Here is a 22,773-nt window from a genome sequence, read left to right on the forward strand (position 1 = left end):
TAAAATATCATGGTCTACTTAAACACAGTAAGTAGACCTTACAGTGCAATATAAGGAACACAGATTTTAAGTAAGAATTCAAAACCATGTTTTTAAATATTACTGAAACCATGAGATAAAAAAAACAATAGAATAATAGAAATGTACATTCTTAATGAGCAAATGATGGATGCACAGAGTTTACTAGGTTTCTTGAAGATACAAGATGTGGTGGAAATCACTGGACATTAAATTCCTCCTACGCTTCTGGTCTACATTTTCATCAATGCGCCACTAGGTGGCACTACATGACCCTGTCAATCATAAGCCCTACTTAAGAGAATCGGTTTGATTAGTTGAAATGCAACTTAACTTGAGATGGAAGATATAATAGATAAGTGTAATTTTATCAATTCACAGGAGGATTATAGTACTGTGAGACACGCTGAAAGAAATAAAATCACTTTACAGGATAATCATTAAGGTTTTCAACACTTAAGAGGTCCCCAGTGATGACGGGGAGGTTGGGAGCCAGATTTCCCTCATGTACCCTTACTGCCCTTCGATAAAATCCCACCAGAACCTCCTCTCTTGACTCTAAACCACCTCCTATTCCTTTTAGCTATGCTTTTGTCTTTAATTAACATTACTATGAAGAGGGAACTGCCCATTTATTCCCCACAATAAGTGATTTTAGACAACAAAAACACGGCCACAGTTGAGGACCCAGCTGGAAACACAGTAGACGGAGGCACTCAATAAAGTACAATAATTATACAAAATGCCCAAAATAACCACAGAAACACCACATCCCTAGAAATCGTTAATGTTATTGCAGAGATTGATTTGATGAAGCACTATTTACTGTACTGGCTACATTTTTCTTTTTGTATTATTTGTTCAGGTGGTAACAAATTAATTGTTTAATCAAAGCCTATTTCAAGCCTGGAGTGCTGACAATGCCTAGTGACAACTTTATGGTGCGGTGTTGTGTTGCAATGGTGTTTGGTTGCATCTAGTCTTGCATCCTGTAGCAGGCCTGAGATCCCGTTATTGTAATGACCGGCTATAAACAAACCCTGGCAAAGAGAGGTGGTAATGGTATCTGCCAGGGGCAAAGTATATATCGCCCTTCACTTTGCACTCACTCCATCTGAGTGTAAATGAAACACACAGACAGCTTGCAACAGACACGAGGGGATAAGGAGAGTTTATGACACCAAGGATGGGGTCAAGATAATCCCAGAACACTGCACTGTTATGTCTGGTTGGCATGTGCGTGTGCGTGTGTGTGTGTGTGTGTGTGTGTGTGTGTGGGGGGGGGGGGTGGTAGACAGAGGGAAGCACATGAATTCAGTTTAAGATGACAAAAACTATCTGCTGTGTAGACAGAGAAAGCAGAGAGGATCGTAGGGCCGAATATCAGATAAGGACAGAGACAGTGACTATTAGGAGGAAAACAAAGGACAGTATTGCCTTTGCATCCTTATTAGCACATAGAAGAATACTGTTGGAGTGGAAGTCACCATTTGGCCTCAAAGCAAGACCTCATGATGTTCTTAAACCTGGAGAAAATTAAGTACAACCTGAGGGGGGTCATCTGGAAAATTTGACTTTGTTTGGGGCTCTGTGATTAATTACATCGATAATTAAATACACTACTGGACAAATGAAGCACTCACCATTGATGCACACTCTGCCAATACATGTGATTATATTTCAAATCATGTACATTGTTGTCGTTTTGCATGCTCTTTTCTTTTATTATTGACTTAACCACTGTGTTAAGAAGGAAGGATTGGCTATTTATTATTATTAATTCTTCTTATTCTAATTGTATACATAGAAATTTTATGTGAGACCAGGGGTGGGGAAGAGGGGCAAAAACATGTAAAAAAATAGTCCTTATTGTTCATTGTATTTCATTATGTCGAGAGAGAGAGAGTGACTGACGAAGTGATTCAGTGTATGAGTGAGTGACATAAAGTGAGAGACAGAGAGAGAGAGAGAGAGAGAGAGAGAGAGAGAGAGAGAGAGAGAGAGAGAGAGAGAGAGAGAGAGAGAGAGAGAGAGAGAGAGAGAGAGAGAGAGAGAGAGAGAGAAAGAACAGTGGTCTGGGTGAAGTGTGAAGAGATGAGAACGTGATGGACAGAAACAGAGTGACAGAGAAAACAACAGTGGAAGACAGATCGTCATTCCACTCCTCATCCCTCGTGACGGTGACAAAAAATGACAGCAAATGACAGGCCGAGATGCGGCGGGAAGGAAAGAGACAGAGCGAGAGAGACAGAGCGAGAGAGACAGAGAGAGACAGAAATGGAGAGAGAGAAAGAGAGAGTAGAGGGGAAAGACTCGAGTAGAGCGAGAGAAAGAGAGTAAGAAAGCAACGAATGAGAATTTTAATGACAGTGAGACAGAGAAACCACAGACCTGAAGTGGAGCCCACTTCTTCCTGACTTGTCAATACATGCAGCTCCACTGACTCCCCCTGTTTCTTCCAGGAAATGTAATTTTGCCTGATTTATCCCACCCGTCTCTGAGACGTATGCACTCTTCCTGTCTCTGAGACTGGGTGGTAAACTGAACCTGGCAATGGACCGTTCTCTCCTTACACGGCAGTTTCCTGTAAACCACTCGCTCTAGACAAACACGAGGCCCGCTCATAACGAGAAATATAAACGACAACCTGTCAATATGTCAGAGTGCTGTGGCCGCTTCACTGCCATGTTATCTATTAATTGCTGATTGATTGTGTCTTTCAACATCTGGTCGTGTAGTTTCAGCCCTTCATTGATTCCTGCTCCGTGCCCTGACATTAGGAGAGGGAAATACTGGCCGTATTATTTCAATGCATGCGTATATGGGCCAGGGAAAAGATAATGTTGAAAAAAGATTCCGACAGAAGTAGAAGCCTTGTTTAGTCATATTGAGCTGCATGGGAAGCCTGCACACACTCATCTTCAGAAGGACAGGATCGATGATGAAAGCTAAAACACATTCAGTCTAAATTGAAGGTACTTTACCACCGATGTCAAGCACAACAGGCCTGTGTATTTTCAAAATCAAGACGGTCACTGGGACGGCTCCAAAAACCACTGGCACTCTCTCATTCTTTTTCTAAACAAGGCAGAACAAGTGGGGCGGCATTAGGAGCGAAGCTGTGAGGACACGCAGTGCTGTGGTAGATATATTCTTGCATCCAGTACTATGGCTGGAGGCTTTGTGCTTTAAATATTAAGGGGTTATAAAATCTGAATGACCTCATGAAAGGGGAAGTAGATATCGAACAGCCAAGGCTGTTCATGGGTGTGGAGGGGCATACGTTAATCTCAGTACCATATATCACATCTATCCTTTTTCAGATTCTTAACATGTAAAAGTGCATCAGCAACAAAGATAGTGATTATCTTGAAAATGAAATACAGTGAATGAAAAACAGATCACAAAGTGAATATGAACATTTGTGTCATTTGCTATTCAACATCATGTAGCTGAGTGTGGCTGTAGCAGATACAAAGAAAACGGGGTAAATAAGAAACTTTAATGAAGGGCGTCCACGTGGCGTGGTGGTCTATTCCGTCACCTACCAACACGGAGATCGCCAGTTCAAATCCCCGTGTTACCTCCGACTTGGTCAGGTGTCCTTACAGACACAATATGCCGTGTCTGTGGGTGGGAAGCCGGATGTTCGGAGGGGGAACTGGGGGGAGTAGTGTGATCCTCCCATGCGTTACATACCCCTGGTGAAACTACTCAATGTCAGGTGAAAAGAAGCGGCTGACGACTCCACATGTATCGGAGGAGGCATATGGTAGTCTGCAGCCCTCCCCGGATCGGCAGAGGGGGTGGAGCAGTGATCGAGACGGCTCGGAAGAGTGGGGTAATTGGATGGATACAACTGGGGAGGAAAAGGGGGCAAATTCCAACAACAAAAAAAGAAATTTTAATGAATTTGAACTGCTTTGGAATGGAAGTTGTAAAAAGAGCGACATATTGGTATGGCCAAAAGGTATTAAAATACTGGGACGAATATATAAACCAAGCATGCATACTTATCCCATCATGCCACCCCAGTAGAATTTGCATTGGAAATGCTTTCAACTGTGGATTTTCCTTCCCAACTTGGATCTCCACTACTAAAAACTCATGACCTGGTACTATGGAGAAGATCTTGATGAAGACATGAAAGTAAAACCTCTATTTTTGAACCTAAGCCCTATTCTCCTATTGTTAGGAATCAAACTGAGCGATGGGTAGCACAGTTTTTTTGAAACTGATTCAGTTTTGATCAAACTTGTGTCAGCCAACTGCTGTGCACCAAGCTGTAGTGTAATTTTTCAGGACGACAGCACTCGCCAAATAAAATCTACTTAGAGAGCTATTTTTTGGCACTAACAGGCTCACAGCGTTATGTGAGGGGGTCTTAACAGCGTTACCCTACTTTCAGACTACCAGTGACAAAGCAACAGACAAGTCACTTTCAGTGTAAGTCAGCGACATGAAGCTATACAAATGTATGTCTGACACGGTGCAGCATAATGGGTGTGATGGGCTACAAACCAAAGTTGAGTTGGACTCAACCTTCTTTCGCACTATAATGTTGCGGCAAAGGGTCAACGAATCATAATTTAAGATTTAAGATTACCCTTTACGTTCCCTTTCTTCTCTTTCCAGAGAGTTCTTAGCTCCACCTAAAGGGAAGAGAAACCTATTCTCACTGTCAACCTTCTCCCCAACCATTCCCTGTGAGGTGTTGCAGGAAGATGACAATGGAAGTGTGAGAGTTGGAGAGAAGTGCGAAAAAGGTCTATCACCACACTGACTGACTGTACTGGAATTGTCTTTTCATAATGGAAGGCATGTGCAGACACTTCTCCAAATGTTCTGATCCTGTTAGTGCCAAAGAACAGCTTTTTTATCGGACGTTATTTAGCGAGCGCTATTACCCTGAACATGTCTGTGAATGTTCTCATTCATCCAGGTCATGGTTATCCAACGGAGTTGAATCAAGTACAACTGGACTTGGTATATATCCGTGAAGATGTTTCGCCTCTCATCCAAGAGGCTTCCTCAGTTCGTGCCTTTCTGACTAGACCAAGCTAGTCTGACTGACTGGACACCAAAGAGGATAAATTCTGAGTCTCATCACCAGCCAGTCAGACTAGCTTGGTCTAGTCAGAAAGGCACGAACTGAGGAAGCCTCTTGGATGAGAGGCGAAATGTCTTCATGGATATATACCAAGTCCAGCTGCACTTGATTCAACTCCTTTGGATATTGCCCTGAAGAATTACATTGCGGCTTGATGTGCGGCAGTATGTTGTTGTGAGTGCTCGACACTGGATTACTTTAAAAGATTCTGCAACCCATCACTCTGTTCGATTTCCAACGATAGGAAAACAGGGTTTGAGTTGAAAAATACCAGAGTTTTCCTTTAAAAGCCATCAGATACCTTTTCCTAACAAAATGATAGAATGGTAAAGGAAGGGAATATAATGTTTTTTTTCCTGTATTCATCTTTCAACATAAACTTTTAAAAAAAAAAAAAATACAAAAGCTACAGTACAGGCCTACAGTGCAGTTTGGTCAGCCAGGAAGTACCTCGGTGTATGAAGCCCTTCTGGGCAACATCACATGAAATGATGTGGCCTGACTGTCCAGTCACAAACACTGGTGGCTTGAAGTATAAGCAGATGGCCCTCTCTGTCAGATCTGTTTTTTCCCCTTTATCATTTCATTCCTACCATGTCCTAAGATAGCCCCCTACAACATTTCTTGTCTTCTACCGATGCCTCCTTTTTCCCCTTCTCTCTCTCTCTCTCTCTCTTTCTCCCTCCTCAGCTCACCATCTATTCACCTCCCCACAGCTCCCCAATTGTCTCTGAGTAATTTAATTATCTTACACATTCTCCCTAACATTGTCCTCTCTCTCTCTCTAACACATCCTCTATGTAAGACACACTCATTCCCCCTTCCTCACACCTTCTCTATCATTTCCCTCTACCACCTAATGCACCTCTCTCTCGCTCTCCCTCTCTCCCTCTGTCTCACCCCCCCGTCCTCCCCCCTCTGCCGTCTGTCCTGCCGGACAGCCGTCTGTTGTGCTTGGTCATCTGATAATGAGTCACAAACTACCTAACAAACATACTGCACCCCTCTGCCAGTATTCACTGTTTCTGTTCTGCTCTGTTCACATGTACGTCGCAGAGGAGAGCCGAGACAATATCAAAAGATTTGTATTGCATTTTCTTTGTTCAGCTGATTCGCATTCATGAATTTCCCCTATTATTCTATTGGTGATCTACTCATTGTGCACTTCGACTAATTGCATTTGACATGAAATGCACTCTTGGCTAAGATATGACTGCTATTCAGCGTTTTAAGATGCCTATCAGAATATATTCCTGTAGCAGAATATTTTTGCTACAGGAATATATTTGATGACTCTCACGTTAAATGTTAATCACTTTGGATAAAAGCATCTGCTAAAAACGAAAATGTAAAATGTAATTACATTTAAGTGGCATATTCTAGGACAGAGGGGGAGGGTTTGAATACATTTAGGGGAAACACACAATTGGAAAAAACACACAAATTTCCATTTAAGGCTACTTAATGCGACCATGGATGGATGGATGGGTGGATAGATGGAAAAATCAATACTTACATCTCCTGGCGTTACCTCCAGCTCACTCCTGCTTTTCTTCATGGTGAGTGGTGTTCAGCCAGATTCGTTTTTTTTCCTTTCAGTTCCTGTCTCTGTTAGTAAACCCCTGCTCTACGTTTCCTGGTTGGCTCTGCCTTGCCAGTACACCTGCAAACACACAGAAGGCAGAACAGCCTAATGTCAAGGCTGCAATTGGAAAAGTTCTCCTGTTGGAGTAAAACAGAGTTTATGACATCCAAATAAACAGTAACTGGGCATTCCTCCTAAGTTTCTGAAACAGTACCATAAAACAGTACCATACAGGGTATTCTCTTGCGATGTTGGCGTATGTAAGTACAATAGTCCCCTCTACAACAACCAGAATACTGAGGCATGTGAACACTTGGTGCTTTTCACTATCATTGTTGTAGGCCTGTTTCACTTCTGTTTGCGAGGTAACATTTTCAGTATTCTGTATGGGAGTATCTACGATATGTATGCAGGGTATTGATATGCATGCTGTATTAACAGACTGTCCTGAATTTTACCTTAAAATGTATTTCCACTGTGAATGCACTTTGTAAAAGCCCGGTAAAAGCAGACAGATGCAGTAGGATTAAGGGGAAGGTTAACAATAAAGTCACAGTGGTAATCTAACACAATAGATAATTTATATATGCCTAAAGGGCTTTTGTCCATAGGCAGTGAGCGTACAATTATCAATTACTGAATGCTCTCAGCTGGCAGAAAAACATCCAGTTGGCATGGAGAACTAACCTGTATGACGGCAACCAATCTATACTTGCAATGGCACTATTGATCATCCCCCCATCCCCTCCACCATTTAACATCCCCTTCACTGTTTAACAGACACTGTGTCCTGATGCTGCAACATGTACCCACTGGACACAGAGATTTGTGGGCACTCACTTCACAAGGCCTGTCATGTGAGGGGGCATAACTTTTTCACATAAATAATGTTGGACACACAGAACAAACGTGTCCATATGTGAAGCTTGATGGTATCCTTGTTCGCTACGAAAGCCAAACGTCATAAAAAGAGAGGTGGCAGAGGATTGGGCAGGGTTCCAGTGTGCTTTGAGCCTCTGCATGAGAGCCTTTCCAGTCGCCTCTGTAAATCTCACCAAAGGAGAAAATTACTCCATAATGTATGATTAGCATGTGGTTGCATGAATAAATCAAGCAAAAATATACTCTATGAGTTTGACACCTATTAACGCACAACAGAAGTGAATTAATACAGAAACAGAGTCTGACTCCATTCATCCTCCGCTCCCGTCTTCTAGAAGCACCATGTGCACACTTCTCAGGAAGCTAGCAGATTATTAAACACACGAGCGACTGAAAACAGTTGATCAGTGCATTCTAGTGCTATCAAGTGCTTGCTTCATCCAAGGTTATTTGCGAGACATAATAGGGCATTTTCTTTTTGACAGCAGTCCTCTCTTCAGATATTCAGATGCCTCTCACTTCTGTGTTGAGGCACACAAGATTCAAGTTTCAATAATTCATTGCCAAACCAACTTTACACTTGATTTGGAATTTGTTGCAGCGTGCTCAAAGACAACTACAGTAAACATATAAAGACACAATACATACAAGGTGTGTCAACAAAAACATACTGTTACAATTATAATTCAGTTAGTGCAACCATGCACTGTAGGTTGGACTAATGCTGAGGCTGATTTATGGAGAAGAGTAGGGTCACAAATCAAATGGGTGGAGAATCAGATGGAGGTTCACTCCAGAAAAATTTCTCCACACCCATAGGGTCAAATACAGGCTAGAACAGACAGAGGGGAAAATCATATAGTATACCTTTTAAGGAAAAAAACATCAGTGCTTCATAGTACATGATGTAGTGATTTGTATGTAATGGATATTTGATATGGATGACGGATGGATGGGTGGATGGATGGATGAATGAATGGACAGATGATAGATGGATGTTAACCGCCTTAGCATTGGTAGGCGCACAGGATTATTTTTAGAATTAAGTTAATTCTACTATATGAGTTTACTTAATTCCATATCTAGAGGATTATTTTTTTATTGCAGTTATATTTTCAAAACAGTATCCCACCTAAAAAGAAATGGTACCGCTCTGCACTCTTTAAATGATGTGTGAGCGTGACATTTTAGACAGAAAAAAAATGTTACTGAGAACATCTTTTTTTCAAATGCCAGTCACGTTAATAGCCCTCTTAGAAGCACCTTCCTCATGCAATCTACCTATTTCACAGCCAAACTACTCCAAACTATCATTAGATGAACAAACCTGTGAACCGAACAAGGGAAGAAGACGGGAGGCAGAATGGGTAGGTCAAGTCATATCATATAAGTCTCTACTACTACTTTCGGCTGCTCCCGTTAGGGGTCGCCACAGCGGATCATCCGTTTCCATTTCTTCCTGTCTTCTGCGTCTTCCTCTGTCACACCAGCCACCTGCATGTCTTCCCTCACCACATCCATAAACCTCCTCTTTGGCCTTCCTCTTCTCCTCTTCCCTGGCAGCTCCATATTCAGCATCCTTCTCCCAATATACTCAGCATCTCTCCTCCACACATGTCCAAGCCATCTCAATCTTGCCTCTCTTGCTTTGTCTCCAAACCGTCCAACCTGAGCGGTCCCTCTAATATAATCGTTCCTAATCCTGTCCTTCTTCGTTACTCCCAGTGAAAATCTTAGCATCTTCAACTCTGCCACCTCCAGCTCCGCCTCCTGTCTTTTCGTCAGTGCCAATGTCTCCAAACCATATAACATAGCTGGTCTCACAACCATCTTGTAAACTTTCCCTTTAACTCTTGCTGGTACCCTTCTGTCGCAAATCACTCCTGACACTCTTCTCCACCCACTCCAACCTGCCTGCACTCTCTTTTTCACCTCTCTACTGCACTCCCCGTTACTTTGGACAGTTGACCCCAAGTATTTAAACTCAGATGTCTTTGTCACCTCCACTCCTTGCATCCTGACCATTCCACTGTCCTCTCTCTCATTCACGCATAGGTATTCCGTCTTGCTCCTACTGACTTTCATTCCTCTTCTCTCCAGTGCATACCTCCACCTCTCCAGGCTCTCCTCAACCTGCACCCTACTCTCACTACAGATCACAATGTCATCCGCGAACATCATCGTCCATGGAGACTCCTGCCTGATCTTGTCCGTCAACCTGTCCATCACCATTGCAAACAAGAAAGGGCTAAGAGCCGATCCTTGATGTAATCCCACCTCCACCTTGAACCCATCCGTCATTCCAACCGCACACCTCACCATTGTCACACTTCCCTCATACGTATCCTGCACCACTCCTACATACTTCTCTGCAACTGCTGACTTCCTCATACAATACCACACCTCCTCTCTCGGTACTCTGTCATAAGCTTTCTCTAAATCTACAAAGACACAGTGCAACTCTTTCTGGCCTTCTCTATACTTCTCAATCAACATTCTCAAAGCAAACATCGCATCTGTGGTGCTCTTTCGTGGCATGAAACCATACTGCTGCTCGCTGATCGTCACCTCTCCTCTTAACCTAGCTTCTATTACTCTTTCCCAAATCTTCATGCTGTGAGCATATCATATAAGTCTAGTAGGTGAAATCTAAAATAGGTCTGAGGGGCTTGAAATTTTTTCTCCTATCATTAATCAGCAAAGGAAACGCCCTGAAAGGTCAGTGTACCCTCAAAGACATCAGGCTTTCAGACCGTTAGTCCCACGGGTGCAGCAAAGGGGTTCAATAAAACTGTGTTCAGTTCTGTGATGACGAGCTAGGGAGTTGCCAGACTCTTAGGTGACATAAAAAGGCCCGTCTCGTTGGATTCAACTTAATGGTATATTCTTGGGCTTCAAAAAGATTTTTAAAAGGCTTTCATATCTCCACACGGCCAGCTAGTTCAACAAACACGTATTTTACTATAATAAGGCATAAAAACACAAAAGTTGATTATGCATCAGTTAAAGGGACTCGGTGCAAATCCACTCACTCACTCACCCAGCCCTGAAAAGATAACTGAGAGAAGAAATTCATCCATCTGTGCATCCCAGTCAATACAGGAAATACACCCTCAATATCAGGTAATAACAACACATTAAGAGTTCAGCTGAATACTGACAGTCTTGGTAGATAAACTTGAATGTCACAGCCTGATCAAGCTATTCCACAAACCGACTATATCAGTAAATACATGTGCACTTGTCATTTTACATTACCATCTTGAATTTGGGTTATTGGCATTTGATATATTTATATGCATGCATGTGTGCGCGAATGTTTTATTGTAAGACAAGGGTAAGGTGTTTACATCGCATTTAACCCTCACTACTGGATCATGAACCCCTTTGGGTAAAAGCATCTATAAAATGGTTTATGTTATGAATTACAAGCAAGTTTACTGATAGTTAATGCATAAAGGCACAACAACTGCAAGAATTACCAAAATAAATAGATGTTTCATACTGATATTGTAGTGACCTACTCGAAGGTTACTTAAAACCATGTGGACCAGATACGGTCCCTTTAAGACAGTGGGCGGGGTTAGCAAGGGGGATTGTGGGTAGACAAGAGGCGGAGGTTTTGTTATTGAAAACTGTTCACTTAACATGAATTGGAGGAAATAAATGAACCCACAGCTGTGTGGTAAAAAAGAGAAGCGGTCTCGTCTCCTTTCTTAGATCCTCCACAATATAACTTGACTCACAGACTTGCTGTTTGCCTGACTCTACTAATCTACACTTTAAATCTTTTTATTGTGTCATCTACAAGATGTCAACACATTTGACATTTTTCTTTTCGAACAAATAATCAGAAACTCTAAAAGGAACATGCCGAGGATGGAGGTAACGATTGTTATTGCGACACTTTCTCCCTCACATGGGACTCAACTCGAATTTGAGCGGAAAGAAGTTCACCATCAACGTTTAATTTCACTGGCTCAAGGGAAATCTGGTTTGCAGCTGGGGTATAAAAATACGGACGGACGTCAACAGACACGATGCGCTACATGCACTAGGCTGTGTGACGTAGTTCCGCTTCGAACTAGTACTGCTTGTACGTTTCTGCTCTGTTTACATCGCGCTGGCGCCGAGCTAGCTAGCTAGCTAACATGACAGTGCTCATCATCATGAGTCTACCCAGAAAAAAAGTTCAAGACCGAACACTTTCAAAAACAACAAAATAAATACTCATGCATTGCCACAGAATAGAGATCGTGGGATCTCTATTCTGTGAGCATTGCTGTGTCTCACTTCGTTCGTCTAGCTCCAAGTTTAATGGCATAATAAGTTTCCATGGCCTTCCAATCCATCCTAACCCGAGAAGACAGTGGCTGGTAAAAATACGCCGGGATCATTTCCCCATCACCTCTCACACTAAGGTCTGTAGCAGACACTTCTCCACGGATCAGCTCATCATGCCAACACCGCTTGATGGTCGTAGAAGGCTTGTTAAAGGTGCTGTACCGACGCTCTTTAAATGAAATGGCTATACTGTTGAGACACCACGGCGCAGTGTGTGGGAGAGAGCAAAACGGCCCATTGATCCAGTCCCTCCTGAGGAGCAACATGATAGCACAAGGGATCACGACTACTGCTCTGTCCCTGAACCGTCTGCACTGGACATGTCCTTGTCATCTGTAGAAGACAAAGAACTTGGAAGATTTTGCAGGAGTTGCGTGTCCAGCGAGAGTTTGGGTTACAGCGGTTTGCAGGCTCCGACGCCGACATGCGATTCTATACCAGGTAACTTTAGGTCCAAGTTGTATGTAACTGATAGTCTAACGTTAGCTAACTGTTTGACATCAACCATTAACATTGGACATAAATTATAAAAATCCTGTCATCAGTGTAGCCTAATGTTTGTTTACTTGTGTCATTGGGAACCCTGTGCTCCACCCACGAGTTATACTGTGTGACCGCTGGCAATGTTTCTATATATTTAAAACCTAAAGCCCTTGTCCAATTTGCTGGTTTGTGTTGGTGTTGTTTGCTACCAAATTCTGTGGACATCTCTTACTTTGAGCTTTGGGAGCTCCTACAGAGAACGGGTGTAAAACAGCGCCATCGATAGACCGGAAAAACACAAGGAGTATTACGTAGAATGCGGAAATGATTGTGTAAAGAGCGCATTGGCTGTGTTTGCGGGTGGGAAGCCGGATGTGGGTACGTGTCCTGGTCGCTGCACTAGTGCCTCCTCTGGTCGGTCGGCCTGTTCAAAGGGGGAGGGGGGAATAGCGTGATTCTCACACGCGCTACGCCCTCCTGGCGAAACTCCTCACAGTCAGGTGAAAAGAAGCGGCTGGCGACTCTACATGTATCGCAGGAGGTATGTGGTAGTCTGCAGCCCTCCCCGGATCGGCAGAGGGGGCGGAGCAGAGATCAGGTTGGCTCAAGAGTGAGGTAATTGGCCGGATACAATTGGGAAGAAAAAAAAAAGGGGGGGCATAATAATGGATTACATTTATATAGCGCTTTATCTAGACACCCAAAGCACTTCACACTGAAGGAGGTAACTCACTTCAACCATCACCAATGTGTAGCACCCACCTGGGTGATGCATGGCAGCCATTTCACGCCAGAACGCTCACCACACATCAGCTTCAGGTGGAGAGGGAGGAATCATTGAGTGAATTACACGGGGAGATGATTAGGTGGCCAGATGGAGACAGCAAGGTTGGGGATTTTGCCAGGACACCAGGGAACCCCCTACTCTTTGCTATAAGTGCCATGGGATCTTTAATGACCACAGTGAGCCAGGACCTCGGTTTAACATCTCACCCGAAGGATGGCATTTCCTACTGCACTGGGGCATCGGTATTTGTCTTTATTAGGACCAGGGGGAAGACTGTCCCCTACTGGCTCACCAACACCACTTCCAGCAGCAACTCGTTTTCCCGGGAGGTCTCCCATCAAAGTACTAGCCAAGCCCATACCTGCTTAGCTTCTGGAATTCGGCAGAGCCAGGGTACATGTTGGTATGGCATACAAGAATAAAAGACATTGCATATATAGTAGAGACACTTTAAACCTACAAACAACTCTCAATACACTATAAAGCGCTATGGTAAAAGGTATCAGGGAGAACTGGCTCACATGACATTAAATTTGTTCAGTCTGTTAGTAGCCATTGAAACAAAAGAGTCTCCGAGACACCGCATTTTCATTTTCGGCACCCCGAGTCGACATCCTGAAGGAAGGGGCACCATGCCCTGATAAAGAGGAGGACCATCAGGGCAGTCCAGGATGGAGTCGATCCTCATGTTGACCTGCCTAAGGAGGGTGTCCTGGAGCTGGGCCTGGTCCATGTCAGTCATCTTACTGACCATTATGAACAGCATTTTGTAATTCACCAGGCTCAAAATAATTCATCACTGTTGGACCCTTTTTTTTCTTTTCTTTTTTTTTACAGATAATGTCAGTATCCATCTCAAAACACAACTTGACAATCGATGACAGAGCCCAGGTATGTTTAATTGGATGCCATGTCTGTTACCTTGCCCTGGATTACAGTATACGTATAAAGTGGGTTTTTTTGCTGTAACTTTCTAAATCAAGTCATGACTTTGGTTTTCCAAATGTTTATATGGAGGAAAGGCTTCTCTGAACAAGACACCGGTTCACCAACCACAGGTCCATGATCATACTCATCCTCATTTAAAAAATCCCATAAATTACATTTAGAGCAATGCAAACGTCCATGATTTGACATTTATCTGAATGAAAAAGAGCGCTCGGGTGGGATTTTGCAAGGAGAGGGAGTTTGATTGGACTAACAGCTTGTCATTTTAGAAGAACGTGAACCTCAATATGCAAATATGAATTTGTAGAATATAGAGTTAAATAGATGTAAATTAAACGCAGATAAAAGAGGTAACATGAATGAAAATACAATTTCTAGGAACCTTTAAAAGATTAACATTGAAGATTAAAGAGACATTTCTCAGTGAGTAAATACAGCTGGATGGTGTCCAATACAGAGGAAAAGCCAGTACATAACAATAACCTTGCTTGGGTTTCGGGGACCGCCAAATGTTTTTGTTTTTTGGGGATTTTTTCCCCCATTTTCTCCCCAATTGTACCCAGCTAATTACTCTACTCTTCCAAGCCATCCGGTCGTTGCTCCAACCCCTCTGCCAAGCCGGGGAGGGCTGCAGACTACCACATACCTCCTCCGATATATATGGAGTCGCCAGCCGCTCCTTTCTACCTGACAGTGAGGAGTTTCACCAGGGGGACATAGTGCATGGGAGGATCACGCTATTCCCCCCCAGTTCCCCCTCCCCCCCGAACAGGCACCTTGACCGACCAGAGGAGGCACTAGTGCAGCGACCAGGACACATACCCACATCCGGCTTCCCATCCACACACACGGCTAATTATGTCTGTAGGGACGCCCAACCAAGCTGAAAGTAACACGGGGATTTGAACCGGCAATCCCGTGTTGCTAGGCAATGGAATAGACCACTATGCTACCCAGACACCCCTGAAATAAGAAATTTAATAGTGTGAGTGTCACGTTCTCAACACCAACAGCATCCCACAAACAAGCTGTAGGAGTCAAGTTGGTCCTCTACCTGCCTTCAGACCTCTTTTTTGACCAGTTTTTTAAAACCTTTTCATTACCAAGGAAGTAAGAACTATCATTACAAGTGTGCAGCTGAAGTGACTGCACGAAAATAAATTGAAAAATATCACTGAGCTGTTCGGTACAGGTCCCAAACACCGAGCCATTGATATTATCTGGTCCAAGACTTTTTGCTTTCCTTGGTGTCTGAAACACCTCGCAACACTAATTACATTTATGTCAGTGGTAGGAAAAGCCTCAGTAAATTCACATTAATCTCTGTAGTGAGGTCACAAAAGTGGAAAATCAAATTATAAAAATCACTCAGATCATCTGCAAGCTGTTTACTACATGTGAAACCATCCAGTGAGGTTATGCTATTACTCTTACCATTACAGCCTGTCATGAAACTGATCTCAAGTGTGGCCTTACCAATTTCTGCTCTGAGTGCTTTCCTAATTTGTTAAAAAGAAGTTTTGCTGCACACTAACTACTATCTGGCTCGCATATTGTGACATAGTTACACCATTTGTGGTTACTATAAAGGCAGGCCCATCCCTCCTTGAAATTTCCAGTCACCATTGCGTTACGATCCATACAGATCGGCAGTCCAAAACCAACACCTCATCTAAGTCTGATAGACATCACTCTGTAAAAGACATGACACGGGCATCCCTTAAATGACAAAGATATGACAGACGGCTCGCAATTCATCCGTCTTATTCTTCAATGATTGCACATTAGCTAGAACCCTAGAGGTTAAGGGAATGCCTAAATTTCGTTAACTTTTCAATCCAGTGTCAGACACTGCCCTTTGTCCGCCTTGTCCTGACGTGACAAGCTTTTGTAACTTGCAAAACAAGAAGGAACCAATAGATTTATCCACCGTATTATTCCATTGCAGGCCAAGGTGAAGGTCTAGTGTACAGTGTTGGATTCTGCTTGTTTCTGAGTTGCAGTGACCATATAGCCCCAGGGTGAGGTTCAAAGTTGTTGTCCAAAAGGGCAGAAACAGAAACAGAGGCCAGGAAGTGGGTTGTGCAATTAAACGTGAAGCCCAAGACATTGATAGGGTCAAAAGACATCATGGAACAGAACTCAAGAAAATGCTTTATGGGGAAGCAAGTCTCTAGTGACCTGTCATCTCCAGCAAATAGGTCGTTCCCATAGTGGCCATCTCCATCTTCACAGTGTAACTGGTTGTTGTTGTTGTGGTTCAGGTAACCACAGTAACAGGGGACTGGATTAGCAGGGCAGCATGCACAGTCACAGAGAAGTTCCAGAGATACCGACTGTACCGATTTTAATGGGATAGACAAGAGGGCATCCAGGGTCACAATCATATCAAATCACGGGAAGGAACAAAATAACGGTGTGTGTGCGTCTAATTTACGACTCCAAGAATGGACTCGAAGCAGTTATTTCCTTGGTAAAGTTAATTAAAATGAGGGTATACTATAAATAGGTAAAAATACTTGAGGTTTCTGTTTCTGAAGAAAGCTGATCTTGTGGCTAAATGAAGTAACATGTTTATCCAGTGTGTGTGTGTGTGTGTGTGTGTGTGTGTGTGTGTGTGTGTGTGTGTGTGTGTGTGTGTGTGTGTGTGTGTGTGTGTGTGTGTGTGTGTTGTCTCTGGAGCATTGCTATGTAACCCGGGGAGAGAAAAGTCCTGAAATACAAATTGCACAGTAACACTTAAACTGAGTAACCTCCAACTGTCTTCTTCCTAAAGAAAGTGACCTATGTTGCAGTGAACTGCACATGCCCTTTTACAACCAATTCAATATTAATGCTTGTGTCTACACCTATGGTCTTCAAATGACCAGCTAAAACAAATGTAACTTGTGGCATTGCCTTGGCAAGTGCAATGAATGTTTGCAGTGCCAACATAGACTTTACACATTGTTCACCAAGGACATCAATCATTTATTGTCAACAGAAAGAGCATAAAAAAAATCTAACAACTCAGTCGACATATGACACATGGCTTTACATAATGGAGGGCTGTGAATGGTGTGAGTAGCGTTCATACATTTAAAGTCACTGGAAACCATCACAAAGGTAGCTTTTGTAGTGCCATAAGAAAGGTGGACCAAGGACTTATCTGTTAAATTGCATTAGAGGCCAATCACCTAACCCAACAATGAAAGTATTCAAGGCCGCAAGAAACGTGGTAAAATGACGTACAAAAGCTATATCAGAAATGTCAACATCTGCAGTGAGTGAATGCTACATTCTCAGAATGATCCAACAAGAATAAAAAAATAAAGGACATGATGCATGCTGATTAAGGTAATTCTTGTACTTTAACTATCTGTGATCTTATCAATGATATATACTCAGCCTATCTAGATCCCTTGCAAGTCTCAGGCATTCAATCTCCATATCAAATTAAGAGTGCTAACAACAATAATGGGTTCCATTGTTATACATGGCGGCTGTGCAGGCTACTGGTCCATCCTGTTACACTGAATTCCGCCTCTTTACATGCTGTGCAAAATGATTGTGGCGCCACTTTCCCTGTATCTAAACTAAATTGAGAACAGCAATTTGAACACATACCCATATTTTTCACTGATGAGGAGCCATGACTATAATACAAGTAAAAACTAACGATTCCTCTACACCCTTTTAAAAACTGCCAGACAGCAAAAGCTGAAGGTCCATAAACCTCATTCCTGAGTACACTGCCCGTCTTTCCTGCAATGTCAAGTGTTCAGCAAAGAACCCAAGCATTGCTTCTGACTCACAGCCTCGCTTTAGTGAGCAAATAAAGATAGTGCAATTCTGTTTTAGCATTCGAGAAATAGCTTTAAGATAAAGTTGTTTCTCCTGATGACCTTGGAAAAGTTAGCCATGCGTATGTCTTTCAGATTAGAGTTTTGTGACGTACTTCACTTCAGAAATAACCATACCACATGTTTCTCACCTGCATACTACTACTAGGATGTTTCAAGTTTTTTTTTTTAACCTATTAATGTGTTCATCTCTTCTTGCAATTTCAACACACAGCATAATGCAGAGCTCTCTCTTGTGATTTTGTAGTGAATGCATAATGGATGTCAATGTTTCATTGAACATTTTAAACTTTGGCAACAGCAAACATGTCAGTCTTCCATACTTAAAGTGCAGTCTTCACTTAAATCTCTTAAAAATGTTGTGCTTTCTTGTTAATCTTTCATTTCTGTAACTTTGCAGTGGTGAGAGCATTATTTTATTTTTTATTTTTTTTCCCCTGTTTTTCTCCCCAGTTGTATCCAGCCAATTACTCCACTCCTCCAAGCCGTCCCGGTCGCTGCGCCACCCCCTCTGCCGATCCGACTAGGGCTGCAGACTACCACATGTCTCCTCCGATACATGTGGAGTCGCCAGCCGCTTCTTTTCACCTGACAGTGATGAGTTTCACCAGAGGGACGTAGCGTGTGGGAGGATCACGATATTCCCCCCAGTTCACCCTCCCCCCCGAACAGGCGCTTCGACAGACCAGAGGAGGCGCTAGTGCAGCGATCAGGACACATACCCCACATCCGGCTTCCCACTCACAGACATGGCCAATTGTGTCTGTAGGGACGCCGGACCAAGCCGGCAGTAACACAGGGAATTCGAACCTGCGATCCTTGTGTTGGTAGGCAACGAAATAGACCGCTACGCTACCCAGACGACCCTAGAGAGCATTATTTTTTAAACAAGTTAATAAGTTATTTTAGGACAAGTAGTTGAGAAATTATTGACGTTACATCACTCAGCTTAAATTAGATTTTTCAAAATGAATAGCATGAATAATTTATGAACCTGTTACCTAGTTATTCTTGAATTTAGAATTGCTCGTCTCAAAGCCCAACACTCCCGACACCTTGGCAAGAATGGCCATGCAAATTCTGGATGAAGACGGACAACCCACATAGTGAGAACATGAGGAGCACAGCTGTACTAAGTACAGACTCTGCTGATGTACCTTGATCAATGAGTTGGGATGGTCCCCTATATGTCCACAGCATGATGGATTCTGCATTCAGTGAAGTGATAAATATACGCTCACAGAAATATACTGCAGCGATTAATGAAGAAGAGGTTGACTGAGGGAAACGGGTTTGTTGAAGAGGGAGCAAAAAAACAACACATTTTGTCAGCAGCTAGATGGCATTTCAGCAGAGATCACATGCAGTCTACACTGAGACAGAGAGAGAGAGAGAGAGAGAGAGAGAGAGAGAGAGAGAGAGAGAGAGAGAGAGAGAGAGAGAGAGAGAGAGAGAGAGAGAGAGAGAGAGACTGAACAAAGCCTGTGGGCACTGGCACAAACAGTGGCAAAGAGCCCACTCATGCACAATTCTGTCGTCACACCATTAGTTTGGCATGCTGACAATGCAAAAGTCATCACTCGTCGTATCAATGTCATTGTTTGCCTCAGACTAGCTTTTTCTAGCATTTATGGCAGCAGTTACTGATTTCAAGTCATGATGACATCTATTCAAACTGTGTTCACATGAGTTTGAACTTGCACACTGTCTCATCATGGAGAAAGTTTGAATGGATGCTGACTGCAGATGGCCCAATTTGGTGTCCTTGGTTTAGAAAACACTGTACATACCCTCTACTGTGATTACACGGGTTGTGATCAATGCAGCCATTACCTAAGGCTTTTTTCACTTTTTACATTAAACTTGGAAGAGGTATGATAATTCTGGATGAAGGTGGAGTAGCCATATTACAAAAATAGTAAGTAATACAATGTTTCCATACCAAACACCTGAAATAATTAGCTTTATTTAGACGTGACATCCTCTCTGACCACAGCTCCACTGTTCATTTTAATGACAACAGCACTCTTTACTTGACACTATCAGCAACCCTTCCTCTAATTAGGAGAAAAAGGTGGTTAAGGTCCAATTCATCACTATCTTTAAGTGTTGTACTGATGCTGCCTAACAATGAGAGTAGTCACAGAGACTGTCCAAACCCAAGGCAAACAAACCTAATTGGGCAGACAGGGACATTCATCATCTGGCTGAGTCAGTGTTTGAATGGAGATATTGACTGTCTGCTGCTGAATAAGCTAGATAAATTACAGGGGAATGCCATGTTGTCATATTCAACCCACCACCAGCCATCCCCTCCATCCAAACACACAACAATCCCCACACCTAAACCTGCCAGCTATCACACTGACACACCCGTACAAGGACACACACAAACACACATAGTAATGTAACAATCAAATTCAGTTTACCCCAATTGAAAGTCCATTGAGTTTTGCGTATTGTGAAGCAAGTGGAATAAAACCCATTTAAGAAAGATCCTCCATCCTGCAATTGCTGGAGGATTGATAGGGATACCTTCCTTGACAAGTGTCACCAGCTGGAAACCTACAAGTCAACGTGGTTGTAAAACCTTCAGATGTCTGCTGAGATGGAAATTGAGCGAAAGGCAGCCTTTGTGGACTTAATCAGCATCTCGCTTCATACGTCAAGCTAGATATATGGAATAGAAGTAGGTTATATATAAACATACATGCAAGTACAGCCATGCAAAGGATAACCTCTCGGTTCAGCACCAACTGGCGTTTGGTCAGAGGTCCAGTCAGACAGCAACTCAATGGAAAAAAAAACACCTTGCACGGCTGAGAGGACATTAAAGATTCCTGATTTACAGTCACCGACAACAAGCATGGTATTCTATTAAAGATAGCGCTAGCGAATTAGTTAGTCAGTCAATCAATCAGGCGGCAAGAAAGACAAATCTGTTGGGCTGTTACCTCAGCAGATATGCCATCAGTCAGCCAGTGAGCCAGCCAGCCTTGCCCTCAGTGAGAAATATCATAATCAAACACCAGGGGAAAATGGCTTGCATGTATGCCCTCTGTTGTTTCATGGTATTGGTGGGATGGCTCGCACTAAATGGGAATAAAAGGACCGTGTCCAGTTCAGTTTGGACCACATGACCAGACTGGCGGCAGGAATGCTGTTCACAATTTCTCTGTGTCTACTGTGGTCTTAAAGGGGAATACCGCTGGATTTAAGCTGTGCAATGTCTGTTCTACAACACACAAGTGAAAATTCTCACTCGGCCCACAGATAAATCAGGCAAGAGTTTATGAGCTCTGCAGCTTCAGTCACAATAGATACCATAAAACAATGGAAATTATAAGTGTGATTACCAATGAGACAGACAGAAAGGCATAGATAGATAGACAGATAGACAGACAGATAGATAGATAGATAGATAGATAGATAGATAGATAGATAGATAGATAGATAGATAGATAGATAGATAGATAGATAGATAGATAGATAGATAGATAGATAGATAGATTTGGGGGAATTTGTTGCCACGACACTGAAATACAAGTTAACCTCCATATATATTTACATATGTACACACATAGTTATACATCTATGCATTGACAATGATGACTGTTACATAACTCTAAATGATTTTCTTGGCTCAAATGTGTAATTTGTTTTCAAACTGAGATATTACTAGAAACTAAAGCTTGCTTTGCTGTAAAGGCTCACGCATATAGATGACTCTTGGTTTCTACACTATTAATCTGTGGTACACAGCTGTTGGATATCACGAACGGTGCTGCAACCCTCTCAGATAATGTGGAGGGGGGAGTACATACTCAAATAACAGAGGAGAAATGTTAATAAAGGGCTGACAAACGAACAGAATTAGTTTTAATCAACGTCAAACTGAATCCTTGCTTAGATTAATCAATTAATTGCATGGCAAGTTATTCACCCTTCGGTACTACCCATCGCTAATTGTTGAGTGAAATTTGTTATAATAATCCCGAATCTTCCTAATCGCACAGAGATCAAGGGGGGTCACAATTCCTGTTGCTCAGCCCTTGTTTCCAAACTGGACATGGGTCGCGCACACGCACACCTCCAGTGGCGTCTACGGGCTCTCTCCTCCACGCGTCGAGGAAAACGCTTTGTTTGTGTTTCGACCATTTCTCCATCACAACCCTACCCCAACACACGCAAGGAGGAGACCATACCAGACCTAAAATGAGCAACAACAAAAAAAGAAAGTCAAGGGAGGGAACTGCCACCTGATGAAAAAGGCTCGACACACAAAGAGAGAACGTTTGACTTAACGGACCCAAAAAGGAACGTTTGAACAGACCCCCAAGCGATTTGGCGGTTCGACATCCTTTTGTTTGAATGAACTTCTCTGAAGCTCAGGTGAAACTATACGCAGTGGGCCTACATACAGCAGACCTACTGTGGCAATCCTGCAAGTTAACGAGAAATCGTGAAACCTCTTCTTTCCTAAATCCTTTAGGTAAGAGGTTGAGCCGTAAACTGGCGTCGTCCCGTTGTTTTATCGTGGGGGAAAAAGAAAAACCTTACCGGTGGTGCCCCCGCTTTCCGATGAGAAGATGTAGTTTCACCCCGTTGTTGTCTACCCCGTTGTTGTCTCGCCGGCTGTCCCTGCTACATGGACCCTCTCTGTCATCTGCTGCTCGGTGTATTCGCGCTTTCCCCTTCCCACCCCCGAAAACACGTCGATTGGCTCGACAACGACTACGAAATACTGCCATTTACCAATGGCTGTGCACGCGCC

General features: G+C 42.9%; 1 protein-coding gene across 1 annotated transcript in view; it reads right to left on the reverse strand.

The window, feature by feature from the left end:
* LOC130123986 (cAMP-specific 3',5'-cyclic phosphodiesterase 4B-like) overlaps nucleotides 1-6,686 on the reverse strand; it is a 47,788-nt gene extending 41,102 nt beyond the window's left edge. Inside the window, exon 1 of the mRNA XM_056293333.1 lies at nucleotides 6,645-6,686. Coding sequence (XP_056149308.1) covers nucleotides 6,645-6,686 — 42 coding nt within the window. The remainder of the gene's footprint in view (nucleotides 1-6,644) is intronic.
* Nucleotides 6,687-22,773: the final 16,087 nt, after the last annotated feature.

Source organism: Lampris incognitus, chromosome 14, assembly GCF_029633865.1.
Source record: "Lampris incognitus isolate fLamInc1 chromosome 14, fLamInc1.hap2, whole genome shotgun sequence".
NCBI classification, from domain to species: Eukaryota; Metazoa; Chordata; class Actinopteri; order Lampriformes; family Lampridae; genus Lampris; species Lampris incognitus.